The sequence below is a fragment of the Miscanthus floridulus genome, chromosome 1 (assembly GCF_019320115.1).
Source record: "Miscanthus floridulus cultivar M001 chromosome 1, ASM1932011v1, whole genome shotgun sequence".
Lineage (NCBI taxonomy): Eukaryota > Viridiplantae > Streptophyta > Magnoliopsida > Poales > Poaceae > Miscanthus > Miscanthus floridulus.
The window spans coordinates 159,499,754-159,514,747 of NC_089580.1; the positions used below are offsets into that span (position 1 = coordinate 159,499,754).

The following is a 14,994-nucleotide window of genomic DNA, read 5'->3' on the forward strand; positions in this document are numbered from 1 at the left end:
TAATCACCCTAGGTGATGGTGGTCGGAGGGTGAACTTGAGTTGGTAGTCCGAGGAGACACAACAACAAAGAGCCTAGATGCCAGGTAAAGGCATTGTGCTTGAAATGTAGGCCACAAGCTAGACCGGAGGCGAAAGGGGTACCGTGCAGAAGTAATCACTTTCCACATGGAGATTTGCGCGCATTGGGCCTCTCAAGATGGACAGAATCCTCATTGGCTTCAACGGGGATGTCTAGAGCTTTGTCGCTATGTGGGCGAGCAGTCATAGTTGCTCATCTTTGTTAGAGCTATTTGGTAGGGATTGGGACCACTTTTTTACCAAACGGTGGAAAACCAAATTATTTGTCACATGGAGCTCCTTTTTGCGCTCTCACAAGGCACTAATGTGGAATGAACCTGAAAAAAGCATTCCCCTCGCTCTGTTTGCCACGGCGTGGGCTTGGACCCTTTTGGCCCGGACATAGGTGAAGCATGGGTGCGGTCGTGGCTAGGGGCGGCAACACGGAGGAGGGGACCACCACAGAGGAGAGGCGCCCTATGTGGAGGAGAGGAATGGTAGGGAAGGAGGAGGAAAAAGCGACGTGCTGTGACCGAGGGTGTCTTGGTAGTGGTGGAAGGCAAAGCACGAGCAAGGTGCAGTTGCGGGCATGACAACATGTGGGCGCTCGACAACAAATGTAGTGGAGGTTGGGGAGAGAAGAAGAGTTGTCATGTGGTGCAGTAGTAGGTGATCAAATAAGACTATGAAACGTAAAAAATAAAAACGGATTATGAATAATTCTTTATTTTGAAAGTCCAAAGAAACTATTCTATCATCATGTTCGCTTGGCTTATAAGTTGTGCTTTTTCAGCCAATAAATAGTATTTTTATTTTACAACAAATCAACCAATAGTACTTTTAGTCATGGCTTATCAGCTAAGCGAACAGGGCAATCATCGTTGGAGCTGTGTTTAGCTTTGGCTAGAGCTAGAGTTCTACCAAACCAGCCATAGCACCGTGGTCATGTGGGTCGCAAGGTAGTCCTCTACAGGAGCCTAGTATTATCGAGCACCCATAGGACTTAGCATCGTGGTCGTATGGGTCGCAAGGTAATGCTCTACGGGAGCCTAGCCATTATCGAGCATGTCAGGCATAGAGGGAGGGAGAAGAAAGAAGGGGAAATTATGTTCTTACCCTTGTTCAGGAGTCTAATTGTAATTTTACCCCTATTTTTTTACTTTGTGGTTTTGCCCTCACTTTTATGAGATGAAATCTCCATTTGCCCCTGTTTTGGATGACCGTTAAATGCACTTAGAAAAAAGAAATTAAAAAAAATCAAAATATCTAAACACAAAGGCAAAAGACCAAATTGCCCCTTATCTCTTCATTCTCTTCATCATCTGTTCAGAAGAAAACAGAGGCACGGGTCGCTCGCTCTCTCTCGTGCGTCGGGGTGAAGAACAGGGCCTGGCAGCGGTGCACGGTTCGGCGGCGGTGGACTAGGCGGTGGCGCGCGGCGCTCGGGGCAGCGCACGGGGCCTGTGGTGTGGCGGCGAAGCGCAGGGCGCGCCAGCCTGTGGTGAGCGGTGGCTAGGTGCGGGCCAGGCCTAGGTCAGTTGCCAACTCGCCATGTGAGTGATCCTTCCTCCCGTGACCTCCTGATTCTCCTCGGTCTGCTCTTCATTAGCTTCGGAATCCTGGTCCCCTGCGCCCAGCGCGCGCGTCTGGTGTATGAGTAGCTGTTACTTTCGATTGGAACTGGGTTGACCTAGCTAGGGATGTAGGCCCACGCCTCGCGCCTAAAGATTCCGTGAGCTAGCTGGCTGTGTGCGGCTGATTAGTCGCGGCTTCAGCCACGAGAGGGCAACAACACCCTTGTTGTCTATGGATTTTGCATAGCTTACTTGTTAGATTTTGGTTTTGTGCTTATCTGTGGGTTGTGTCAGCTTGATTACAGCTTTGGCTTAGTGAGCTGGGGTTGTGCTCGTGGGAAGTTGTTTATCTAGCCATTGTAGGTCACTGACTCGCTGCTTATGCTATCTCGTTTTACAAGCAGGCTCAACAGTATTCGTATGTTCATGAAGTTCCTCCTAATCTGCCATGTTTGGAAATGACTCTGTATTCGTGCAGCAGCTCTGTGCGGCGCGAGTGGCTAGGCGATGCGGGAGCGGACATGGCCCAGTGTGATCGGGTGGTAGGCGCCCTGAGCGGGCAGGCCTCTAGGCGCTATGCCACGCGAGGACAGGAGCAGCGAGCCCGGCGAGATGGATTTATGCGACGTTGGTGAAGAGACTAGGTAAGATTTGGAGCTCATGTGATTTGGTCTGTAGGAAAATTAGTATCAATCTGTAGGAAGAATGAGTTTCTGTCTGTAGAGCGATTTAGCTAACTGTGTATTTGGTGATGTGATTTGTAGGCCAAATCACATGGATATGAGCCTTGTTGTTAGAGTTCTGTCATTTTTCAGTTTGCCTGATGGGGGACCAAAATCATGGCAACAGGGTAGAACCTTGCCTACTCAAGTTGTTGACATACATAGCTTTGACCTACTACAGCTAGTTAATTTCATAGCTGAGCACTACATGTGGGGTTCAAAATAGTACATAAGTTTGTGGCGTGCATTGGATGAAATTTCTAGAGAACCTTCTATTGAGATTAAAACTGATGAGCAGTTGCTTGAGTGGTTTGAACTCAATAAAGAGAAGGGAAAGGTGTACATTAATGCCCAAATTAATGATTTTGAGGGTCCATTGCAATTTTCACCAACAAAACGTAGGTGACACCCTTCTGTAAGAAATAAAGTGTCCACCAATGAGACAAACACTGCTGAGAGAGCCACATCCACAAACAAAAAAGAGAGAGCCATCAAAAGAGAGAGCCACCAAATCCAAAGCAAAAAGGCGCATATCATGATGAGGGTGTAGGAGTTGATGAGGAGGGCATATATTCTGACACTGATTCACTTGTGGTAGCAAGTAATAGCAGCTATGATAGTAACTTGGCTGCATCCTATGATTCTTGTGATGATTGCTCTGACCCTGAGTTTAATCCCGATGAACCAGTTATTGATGATGATAAATATGACCCTCCACCCTTCTCATATGATGTTGATAATCCATGTATTGATGTAAATGTGGTGTTTCCAGACGTGGATCAGTGCAAGTCTACAGTTACACATCATACCATCTTGAATGATCATGCTTTTGAGATTGTGAAAAAGGACAAGAGCAAATTTAGAGCCATATGCAAGAGAGCAAATCAGGGTTGCAAGTGGTTGTTTTTTTGCATCTACAAGTAAAAAGTACATTGGCTGCAAGGTGTTTTCAAATTTTTTGTAACATTCAGCATCAAGTAAGAAGTATTAGTGTGCAACAATTTACTAATAAAATAGTTCTTTTCTTGCTGTTTTTTGCAGGTTAAGACTAGTGGTCCAAAGCATACTTGTGGTTCATTCAACAATTGTGGTGAAACAATGGCCTCTAATAAATGGGTAGCTGAAAGAGTTGTAGTTGTAGTTGCTTGCCATATTTAATGTCTGTTGCCTGCGATATTTAAATGACTACTCAAAAGATCATTACAACTGTAGATTTTTATTCAATTGCAAGTATTTCTTGAATTTAAATCAATAATAGAAGTAGCAACTGAAATCAGCCCAGCTTAAATGTTGATGGTTAGTCGGCCTTGTTTGCATAGCAGTAGAGCCAGCAGTCTCTTCATCCATGTGAATGGGCACAGTTGTACTCTTGTTATAGTTGATTTGTTGTCCAGTGGCATTTGCAAACTGATCAAGCAGTGTGGATCGACCTTGGATGAATCCAGTCTGGTCTAGATCAACAAGCTTCTTGATTTGTGACTACAACCTTATAGTCAGGACCTTGGTCAGTATCTTGACGCAGCAATTTTGAAGGCAGATGGATCTAAAAGCGGAGACTGTTGTTGCTCCAGGCTTTTTTGGCAACAATACCATGTATGATCTGTTCACCCTTTCTAGTTGTACTTCTTCTCTGTGAAAGGCATCCATGAAGCACATGATGCTGTTCTTGACCGTTTCCCAGGCTGTAAGATAGAAGCTTGGGCCAAACCCGTCTGGCCCTGGTGCACTATTTCGGTCCATAGCCTTCACTACCTCCCATGTTTCTTCTACTGTGAAAGGATCAACAAGGTCCTCAGTTGCCGCTGGACTGCCTTGATACAAGGTCTGACAGACAAATTGCCACACCGAGCTACCTTCAATGCCTATGATTATTTTGAAGTGATCATTCAGTGCCTGGACTTTGCCATAATGATTTGTTACCATCACCCCATCCACTTCAATGTTTCTAATCTTGTTTCTTCGCATACGGCTGTTGCCTTGAGCTTGGAAGAAAGCAGTATTGCTAGCACCTTCCCTAATGGCTCTGAATTTCCCCCTCTGCTTCCAGTATGCAGCTTTCTGCTTTAGTTCATTGGCTAGCCGCTCACTGCTTAACTGATGGACCTGAATTTTAGCATTAGAAAGGCAACAGTCTTCTTCCAGAGAGTCAAAGAGTTGTATAATAAATTTGCAATTTTGTATAATAAAGGCAACGACCTTGTTTGCATAGCAGTAGAGCCAGCAGTCTACTATCGTAGCACCCTCTTAAATGTTGATGGTTTACCTTGTCATATCTTTAGGCTGTTTCTGTGTCATTTGTAACTTATGCTTGTTTTGATGTTTCAGTGTTTTACAAAGTTTCATAGTAAAGAATTTCTATTAGAAAGTTATTATTGTTTGAAAAAATGCTTATTTAGTCAACTTGTTTACTGAACCAATTTTCTTCATTCATGTGAAGTGCAAGTGCAAGTGCAAGTGCAAGGGGAAGGGGAAGGGAAAGAGGAAGTGCAAGTGTAGGACCTGGAACAGAAGGGGCTGAAACAGAAGGATGAGGAAGAGGAAGAGAAAGAGGAGGGAGGTTGGGTGCATTATTGGGAATAGATGCATGAATGTGATGTATGACACTGAACATATAATATCTCACTATTAGCTATCGCTTTTTTGTTGGACTTGTATGTTGGATGAGGTATGGATGAGGCTTGGTACTGTATGGATACTTTTGCTACACTTTCATTTGATGTGATATTATCTATCTTTATTTACATGCTGTGTGGAATCATATGTAACATTTTGTGTAATTATGTTGCCAAATTTTTTTAGAAAATAGGAGTAAAATCACAATGTATTCAGATAAGTAGGGGCAATTTCACATGGGCAAACTTGTCCTTATTGAGCCCATTTAACACCGTTACTTGTTGTTTCCGGAGTAGGGGTAAACTTAAGCTTCGTTTTCAAAAAACAGAGGTAAAATCACAACGATAAGTAGGGGCAATTTCACATGGGCAAACTTGTCCTTATTGAGCCCATTTAACACCGTTACTTGTTGTTCCTAAGTAGGGGTAAACTTAAGCTTCGTTTTCAAAAAACAGAGATAAAATCACAACGATGACAGAAACAGGAATAAAATCATAATTGGACGTTAAAATAGGAGAAGAACGGCAATAGCCCCAAGAAAGAAACAGCAGATATCGTTCCATGACAGGGGAGAGCAAAGGAGATATCACGAGGAGGAAAGGCCAGCAAAAACATACCACGTCATAAAAATGTTACAATATTCTCTCCATGATAATTTTATAATTATATAATTTTAAAATTAAGTCTTATTATAAGAGCGATAAATAAATATTTTTAAGGAAGAGTGGCAAATAGATGGCGTGATGCCAACTCGTCTCGCTGGCTCGTACTACTCCTGTCATCCACACCGCTCCGCCGCGACCACGGCGAAAGCCGCGCAGCCACCTCCCCGAATCGAGCCAAATTGGCTCCCGCGCGGCCGCGCCACCAGCTCCTCCGTCTCCACCCCGATCGCAATGCCACCACGTGGTCAACCCAAAAGGTCGCCGTGACCCGTGCCGGAGAGATCTCGCGCTCCGGCCCCGGGTCACCGCGCAGCTGTGCTGTCGCAGGCCCACCCGTTCACCCACCCAGCCACGCTCTCGATAAGGCCGCCGCACGCGGCCGCCCGCACCGACACCCTGGAGCCGCCGCAGCAGGAGGCGGTGAAACCGTCGCCGACCAACGGTCGCATCCGCTACCGCACGCCCTCGGCGGCCGATCTGCTCCCCGCCGACGATCTCGCCGCCGCCCCCTCCGCCGCGGACGCCGCGGCGGCCACGGCGGCGGCCGCGAGGATGCGGCGCTACTCGGGCGCCGGAGCACGGCAGCAGCAGCAGACGGATGCGGTGGCCGACCGCGTGCATCGGTACCGTCGGGTACTAATGGTGTTGCTCTCGCCGGTACTCCTCATCTCGTTCGTGCTCCTTCTCATGCCGCGCGCGCCGGCCTCCGCCTCAGGGGGTGGGCTCCTCGCCGTTGGCGGTCGGAGGTGGGGACCCCGGGCCGTTGAGGACGGATTGAACAAGTATGCCGTTATATTTGACGCCGGCAGCTCCGGGAGCCGCGTGCACGTGTATTGCTTCGACGAAAACCTGGATCTAGTGCCTATAGGGAAGGAGATTGAGCTGTTCAAACAGGTGAATGGTTTAGGCTTTTCTCTTGTCCATTTAGTTTGAGTTGCGTCTGCTGTGGAGTGGCCATAAATGAGATTATTGATGCGGCCTGTTTGGTCTTCTACTATCTCAAGCCAAACTAACAGCACTGAAAATTCAGTAACACTACTACACTAGTAGAATCTAATTGGCCACTCTAACAACGAAAATCCAGTATGTATGGCCAATCTAAACAATGATTGTTTTCTACTTTCTCTTGACTAAATGTCGGAATTGTTCGTTTTTTGGCTATCCAAAACTTTGGCTTGGCTCTTGAGAGTTCACAACCAAGTAGTCCTGCACATATTTTTTGCAGAATTTGCAAAAGAAATCAGAAATTTGTATTGCAAATATAATCACTTAGGGCCTGTTTAACAATGGTGAACTGCACAACTTAATGTCTTTTTATTTGTTTTCCATAAATTGTTGGAACAAAAATCTACTGTATCTAGATTTTCACAGCCAGAAGAATATTGGCCGATGAAGTTATGCCACTATGTGGTTTTGTCTTCTGTATCAGGATATGATAAATTGCATGCATAGCAACCACCACATGCTTATTACTTGCGATGAGCTCTTGCCATACAAAGGCATTAAGCCAGGACCTTGTCATGATAAATTAGTGTTGTTAATTCAAACGTGAAATCAGTTGATTTTTACCTAGGGATGACAACTTTAGGGATATGACAGCTTTTGTTGTGTTTGTTGTTCCTGCAATAGTGCAATCAGGAATTTTTTTTTTTAACTATGTAATATTTGAATACATGTCAGAATGTGACTACAGCTAATTCTTGGGGAATACCAGAAGTAGAAGATTAAGAAGAACAACTTTCTGCCTCGATTTTGACCAAATGCTGTTTCAAAATTTCTTTGTAAATCTGCTTGAATTTTTTGCTGAACGTCAATCGTCAAGTTAACTAGCTTGAAACTTCTTGAACGGGGATTCCATTTTAGCTGTTTGGAGATAAAAAAAATTTAATATTCTGCTCCTCAGAAATCTATCATGTTATGGGTGCTAGAGCAAGAAAAATTGGACACTAAATCATCGGAAACCATACCAAAGTAAATGCACTGCAAAAATGCAAAGTTGCAGGTAGTTGTTCCAACTTCCAAGACTGTATCTCTATGAAGCAACCTAAAGGCTCAAACAACGTATCATCCTGGTTGAGCTTTTCTCTCACCAAAATAATATACCTTATAGCTGTATAGTTTCTGAAGGACTTGAGAACCCACTGTGTAAAAATGTTCATTTCTACTCATTAACCTGATCATCTGTAATTACCCTACTAGCTAATATATTGTCGTCCTATTATATATTTGAATTGAACAGACCAATTGACCATCCAGAAAAGAGAGGGATTCTAACTTCTCTGATTGTTTATCTCTCTCTCATGTTGGCTCTAGAAAAAACCAGGCCTGAGTGCAGCAAAGGGTCCACAGGAGGCTGCTGAATCACTTATTTCTCTTTTAGAGGAAGCTGAGAAAGTAGTTCCAGCAGAGTTGCGTGGACAAACACCTGTCAGGGTTGGGGTGAGTTATGGTTCCTGTATTGCTTCTTATGGTAGTGGAAACTGAAACAGTATCAGTTTTTGCAACAATGTTTCTAGCGAAAACATGATTTTGGACCCTTATGCAGGCCACTGCAGGTCTCAGAGCATTAGGGACTGAAAGGTCTGAAGAAATTTTGCAAGCGGTAAATATTCTCCATGTCTTGTCTTATCCATCAAGATCTGAGCATTCCATCTTTTCTTCTGTAGCCTTATTTTTTACATTTGTATTTGATGCGCTGCGTATTCTCTTTTAGTTTTGAATTGGCTGATTTCCTTTTGTTGTTGCTGAATATGAGTTCTTCAGGTTAGGGAACTTCTCCATGACAGGAGTTCTTTCAAATCCCAGCCAAATTGGGTCACTGTTCTAGATGGATCACAGGAAGGCGCATTCCAGTGGGTACGGTGTTGTTCTAATTTTCTCCAAGAACCTTTTTTTTCTTCCTTTGTTGTTTAGGTCTTTAGGATTGTTAACAGTGTTCTGTAACATTCCCCCCCCCCCCCCCCCCCCGCGGTTCTCTTTCCAATAGGCTACTTTAGCTTTGTCCAAAGTCAAACCTCTCTAAGTTTGACTAAGTTTATAGAAAATGCACCATCATCTACAATATCAAATTCGTTTCTTTAATTTCTCCATGAAATATGTCTTGATAGTGCATTCTATTTGAACTTCTGGATATTAATAAATTTTATAAAAACTTGATCAAAGTTAGAGACGTTTGACTTAGGACAAAACTAAAGTGACCTATAGTTTGGAATGGCGTGAGCAGTTGGTTTTAACTTGTTCCTGTCTTAACTTTTTTTTCTCGAATACGTAGGAGAGCTGTGTATCTTTGTATGTTCCTGTCTTAACTTTGACTTTGGCATTTTAACTTTGAAAGTAAAACGGTTTCTCCACTTGCTGTTCTTCTACAACCTTCACATTAAAAGAAGCAACATGGATGTCTTTTCTATTCTTTTATAGGTTACCATCAATTATCTTTTGGGAAAATTGGGAAAGCCATACTCAAATACAGTTGGAGTTGTTGATTTAGGAGGTGGTTCAGTCCAAATGGCTTATGCTATCTCAGAGAAGGATGCAGCAAAGGCACCTGAAGTGGCAGATGGTGAAGATTCATATGTGAAGGAGCTGCTACTTAAGGGAACAACATACTATCTTTATGTTCACAGGTCTGAATCAAATGTGTCATGACAATCTGAGATTTATCGTTGACTTTGTTCTACTGCTATTTTCTGCCATTCTAATATACCAATGATGCCTAAAACTGTAAAACATGTGACTAGTGTGGCGTACTCCGTTATTCTATATTGGTTAAACCATTCCATTTGCAGTCTTTATGACATTGTTGACTACTAATAGTAGGATTGACCGAGAACTATATATCTTATTTGAAGTTTGAGTACCACACTGTAGAAAGGTGAAACATGCAATTATTTGGAGGTTGCTACAGGTTGTTAGCAACTTGGGTGGTTGGGTCCAAAAATGGTTTTGTAATATTGAAGAGTTAAAACTGGTTTACTTGTTTGTCACCAAGTGAGGAATAAGAATATTTGGCATCCCATCATACTTGAAGTGTTTAGAGCATGTATAATAGCAGGCTATAAGCTAGCTAAATGCTGAGGTGGAGGAGAGAGGAGAGGAAAGAGAGGAGAAGTGGGTTGTAAGCTTACAGTCGACTTAGGCACAAGAACCAAGAAACTTTGTGAGAGAGATAAGTGGGCCATGTATTAATAGTGAAGAGCTAACTATTATATGAGTGGGCTGAGAGAAGGCTGCAAAAAAGCCTTACAGCCAGCAGCCGGCTGTATTATTATCCTTGCTCTTACTTGTCACCAAGTGAGGCCACTATATACGTATTTTGGTCAACTCTATCACTTCTTCCCCTTTTTTACATTATAATAAATCTGACATGGAACAATATCGTTTACCACAATGCGATGGACTACTGTTGGGATGGGCATCATAAGATTGCCTCCTTCTGAATAAGTTGTGTAGAGAACATAACTATAATATATAACTGCAAATGTTGTTATCCACAGTTATTTGCATTATGGTTTGCTGGCGGCTAGAGCGGAGATCTTAAAAGCTGGCGAAGGCAGTGATTACAGCGACTGTATGTTGGAGGGGCATCTTGGTATGGTTGCTTGCTTTAATCTACTAGGCCCAATATCTAAATCTGATATATCATTACGTCTGTCTTTTTGGAATGTGAAATGAACTTCCTATGTTCTTACTGAAATTATATCAGCATTAATAGGGCAAATGGTTATTTTGTAACAAAACCAAATGCTTGGAAAGACTATTGTCCTGAGCTTTGTTCTATTCTATGCAGGGTCCATGCCCTGTTGTGAAAATACATAAAGCAATATGTTGACTTGTCTTATGAATTTTGTGTGCTATCAAATATTAGTCAAAACATTACACCATTCTGATAATGAGGCCGTTGATAAAAGCATGCAACTTTATCAGCAGATTGATCCTGCAATGAATACAATACATATTTCAGTTTCCAACAAAGATGAAATTTACCCATTCAAACTACTATCATCAAATTGTCAGTATCTGTTTTCTGTTTATTGCTCATAAAATTATCATATCTTAAATGTGCTATTAAATTCAGGGAAATACAATTATGGTGGTAATACATTTGAAGCATCAGGCTCACCTTCTGGTGCTAGTTATTCCAAGTGCAGGGCTCTTGCAGTTAGAGCTCTTAAAGTTGATGAGCCAGCATGCACACATATGAAATGCACATTTGGCGGTGTGTGGAATGGTGGTGGTGGAGATGGACAAAAGAATCTTTTTGTAGCATCCTTTTTCTTTGATAGGGCTGCTGAGGCAAGTCTAATTTACAATTGTGCTTTCTGATCTGTCTGAAGTGAATTGCTATTGGCGTAGTCACGATTATCACCTAACTGTGTCTCATCTCTGTTCAGGCTGGTCTCGTGGACCCAAAAAAAGCAGTTGCTAAGGTTAAACCTTCAGACTTTGAAGAGACTGCACGCCGGGTTTGTAAATTGAACTTGAAGGATGCACAGGCAACCTACCCTGATGTCTCAGAGGAGAACATTCCCTACCTTTGCATAGATCTTGTCTACCAGTACACATTACTTGTCGATGGATTTGGTATGGCTTATTTCAAACTAAAAAAATATATCATGATAACTGTAAAACTTAGAAGTTATTACCCCCCACACCTATGTTCTTACACCTGCTTTTTTTGTTCTCTCAGGTGTTGATCCTTATCAAGACATTACCTTGGTAAAGAAAGTGCCTTATGGTGATTCGTATGTTGAAGCAGCATGGCCCCTTGGTAGTGCCATTGAGGTTGCATCTTCATCATAGAAACAGCACGGCAGTAACTTATTTTTCATTTTTTATATAAAATATATATATAAATCTCCATCGTTATAGTTTTTGGTTTAGTTTACTGATCTGTGGTAGTGAGTTTAGATCCTGGGTTTGATGCTAGGGTTTTGCCTTGATTCACCATTTGTTCTCCATTTTCCGTTCTATTTGTTTAGGTTTCTACACATTAACAAGGTATACATGGAGGAGTATGTATAGATTGTAGTTCTGTGCCAGCATTTTCCCCTTTCCATCCCCAGGTATTTAGAAGCCTTTGCCATTCATCCTTAGTATGCTTTGTGGGTTGTTCAATGTGATGCCATTCGTTTTGTTCCCTTTCGCCAACTGGGATTGCTCAATGTAATAAACGCATGGTTTGCCTTTGTTCCCTGGATGGTTCATTTGTAGTCTTGTAGATTTAAACTATATTTCCTCTTATAACAAATATAAGTGCTCGGTGCTTAATCCCGCTACTATCTAGGCCCTGTTCGGCACATATTCTCTGGTAGCTTCATGAGCTATTTGAAGTTGTTTTATGTTAAACGGGTATTTTTAAACAGTTTTGCATGTGAAGCTTCTTAAAACATGTTCTCACAAGGATTGGTTGAAATGGAGCTATTTTGGAGCTCAAAACAGCTGTTTCTCTCAACTTCAGCTCGCTTAGGTGGCCTCTTACATGTGATTTGTACAATGTTTTAAGGAGCTTCCACATATAGAGCTGTTTGTCAAAAAGTTTTATCAAAACATTTTTAACTCTATTGAAAGCGCCGCCACCCCCCCCCCCCCCCCCCCCCCCCCCCCCCCCCCCCACCCACCCACAAAGCTCCACTAGTTAAGCGGATTTGTGTCAAATGGTGCCTTAATTGCATGCCATGTTCATGGTTCAGCACCGCCTAGCGGCTATTTGTCGTGCCCGGGATTGACGATAGGAACCACGGAGTAGAGAGCAAGAACAACATAACAGTATTACGGCTGTAGACTGTCGATGCTTCTGAAGTCCTTTTGTCACCCTCTGAAGGCGCATGTTTTCAAATGAGGACAAGCAATCTGAGCTCACGCAGAGCAACAACCAGTCAACGATGCTGCTCCGAAGCCAATCGTGGCATGGAACTTCACCACCAAGTTCCTTCGGAGCAAGGCATGACCAGGCCTGGCTAATAGACTGTCCACTGTCCAGCAGTGATTTCCCCTCTATTTCACCATCATCTCTCAGCTCGATCGTGAGAGTGAGAGGGATGCTTCGGGCGGGAGCCTCCTCGCTCGCAGCCGCGGCGCCATGTGTGCCATGGAGCTTCCTGGTCTACGGTATGACGTATCCTGTCCCTGTCGCTCCTGAGGCAGGCCGGCCGGCTGCTGCACCGGCTGTGGTGGCGTCCCCGGCGGCTGGAGCGCGCGCTGCGCGCACAGGGCCTGCGCGGCACCCCGCACCGCCTCCTGGCGAGCGACCTCAGGGAGAACGCCAGGATGAACAGGGAGGCGTGGTCGAGGCCCCTGCCGCTGCGGTGCCACGACATCGCGCCCCGCGTCGCGCCGTTCCTCTGCAGGAACGTCCTGGAGCACGGGAAGCAGGCGTGCCTTCTCTGGTTCGGCCCGGTGCCCAGGGTGGTCGTCGCCGACCCGCAGGTGGCCAGGGACGTGCTGTCCAACAAGTTCGGGCACTTGGAGAAGCCCAATTTCCCGGCACTGACCAAGCTGCTCGCCGATGGCGTCGCGGGCCTCGAGGGCGAGAAGTGGGTCAAGCACAGGAGGATCCTCAACCCCGCATTCCATGTCGAGAAGCTCAAGGTATGCATACAGCAAGGTCTTCTCATGATATATTGTTTTCTGGGCATGCCCTTCCATTATTCCCTGATGATCGGCTTATTGCAATGCTCTTGTGATGTACTCTGACCCTTCATTTCAGAGTATGCTGCCGGCGTTTTCCGCGTGCTGCGACGAGCTGGTTAGCAACTGGGTGGAGTCTGTGAAGAGCCCCGACGGTTGGTGCGAGCTGGATGTTTGGCCGGAGCTCCAGAACCTCACCGGAGACGTCATTTCTCGCACCATATTCGGCAGCAGCTACCTCGAGGGAGGCGGATTTTCCAGCTGCAGGCAGAGCAAGCTGAGCGCCTCGTAGCCACCATTCAGAAGATATTCATCCCAGGCTACCTGTGAGTTCTAGTGTTCTACAGCATATATGCTCTACTGCTATTGAACTAATCTGACCAGACCGATGCTAACTGCTAACGCTATGGAACGCCCACCAGGTATTTGCCGACCAAAAACAACAGGAGGATGCACGAAATCAACAACGAAGTCAGCTCGCTCTTACGAGGATTGATCGAGAAACGGATGCAGGCCATGAAAGAAGGCGAGAGCCACGGCAAAGACGACTTGCTGGGTCTGTTTCTCGAGTTAAACATGAGAGACACGGACGAGCATGGGCAGTCCAGCCTGGGGATGACAATCGAAGACGTCATCGAGGAGTGCAAGCTCTTCTACTTCGCAGGAATGGAGACCACGTCCGTGCTGCTCACCTGGGCAATGGTCCTGCTATGCATGCACCCGGAGTGGCAGGACCGTGCGAGAGAGGAGGTCTTTGGCCTGTTCGGGAAAAACAAGCCGGAATATGATGGCCTCAGCCGTCTCAAAACTGTGAGTTCATTCGCCTGATACTCCATCTTTTCAGTGTACGAAACTTGTTCCCTCCAGACTTCCAGACGTAGGCCTGACTGAACATATATTGTTGCTCCATCGATGCAGCTGACGATGATCCTTCACGAGGTTCTCCGGCTGTATCCTCCGGCTATCGCGATCAGCCGGAAGACATACAAGGAGATGGAGATCGGCGGCGTCAGGTACCCTGCCGGGGTTGTGATCGACCTGCCCGTGCTGCTTATCCACCATGACCCGGATCTCTGGGGGAGCGACGTGCACGAGTTCAGGCCGGACAGGTTCGCCGAGGGGGTCTCCAAGGCGCCCGCCGCGTTCTTCCCGTTCGGCTGGGGGCCACGCACCTGCATCGGCCAGAACTTCGCGCTGCTCGAGGCCAAGATGGCTCTGAGCATGATCCTTCAGCGGTTGGAGTTCGAGCTCGCGCCATCCTAACTCATGCGCCACACACCGTGATCACACTGCACCCGATGCATGGGGCACAGATTAAGCTCAAGGCGGTGGTCTGATCGTTGAACACCATCCATCACTGATCACTCCTTTGATTGTCCTAGCTTGCTGAGCAGATGGTGTAAATATAGGGTAGCACATCGAGTGGAATGTTTTTTTTTAAAAAAAAATAGACGGCTTTATAAACGCACGCACGCAAAACTTACCCTTATCGGCGGATGAAGGATGATATAATAGCTCGATTGCCACCGCCATCTGCTAAATTTCCAATTTTCTGTGGATACTTCCACAACTACATTTCACGCTATATCACAGATCAAACATGATTCATTCGGAATTTCGAAGTGCAAAAGCATCGCTTCAAAGTTCCGATACGCTTTCGGACACAGTTTTTGAATGAGGTGACATGTCACTCTTCTTCCCTCGTAGATTTTTTTTATTTTTAACATATTTTTTAA

At 44.9% G+C, this 14,994-nt stretch overlaps 1 protein-coding gene and 1 pseudogene across 1 annotated transcript; both read left to right on the top strand.

The window, feature by feature from the left end:
- Positions 1 to 5,717: 5,717 nt before the first annotated feature.
- Positions 5,718 to 11,903, top strand: LOC136545381 (probable apyrase 1). The gene is made up of 9 exons (XM_066537404.1): positions 5,718 to 6,526; positions 7,946 to 8,071; positions 8,178 to 8,234; positions 8,396 to 8,488; positions 9,050 to 9,255; positions 10,126 to 10,220; positions 10,707 to 10,924; positions 11,023 to 11,212; positions 11,319 to 11,903. Exons 1-9 carry the CDS (start codon positions 6,185 to 6,187, stop codon positions 11,429 to 11,431), a joined length of 1,440 nt encoding a protein of 479 aa, XP_066393501.1. The 5' UTR covers positions 5,718 to 6,184; the 3' UTR covers positions 11,432 to 11,903.
- Positions 11,904 to 12,266: 363 nt separating this feature from the next.
- On the top strand, positions 12,267 to 14,779 carry LOC136545370 (cytochrome P450 CYP72A616-like; annotated as a pseudogene).
- The last annotated feature ends 215 nt before the right edge of the window (positions 14,780 to 14,994 follow it).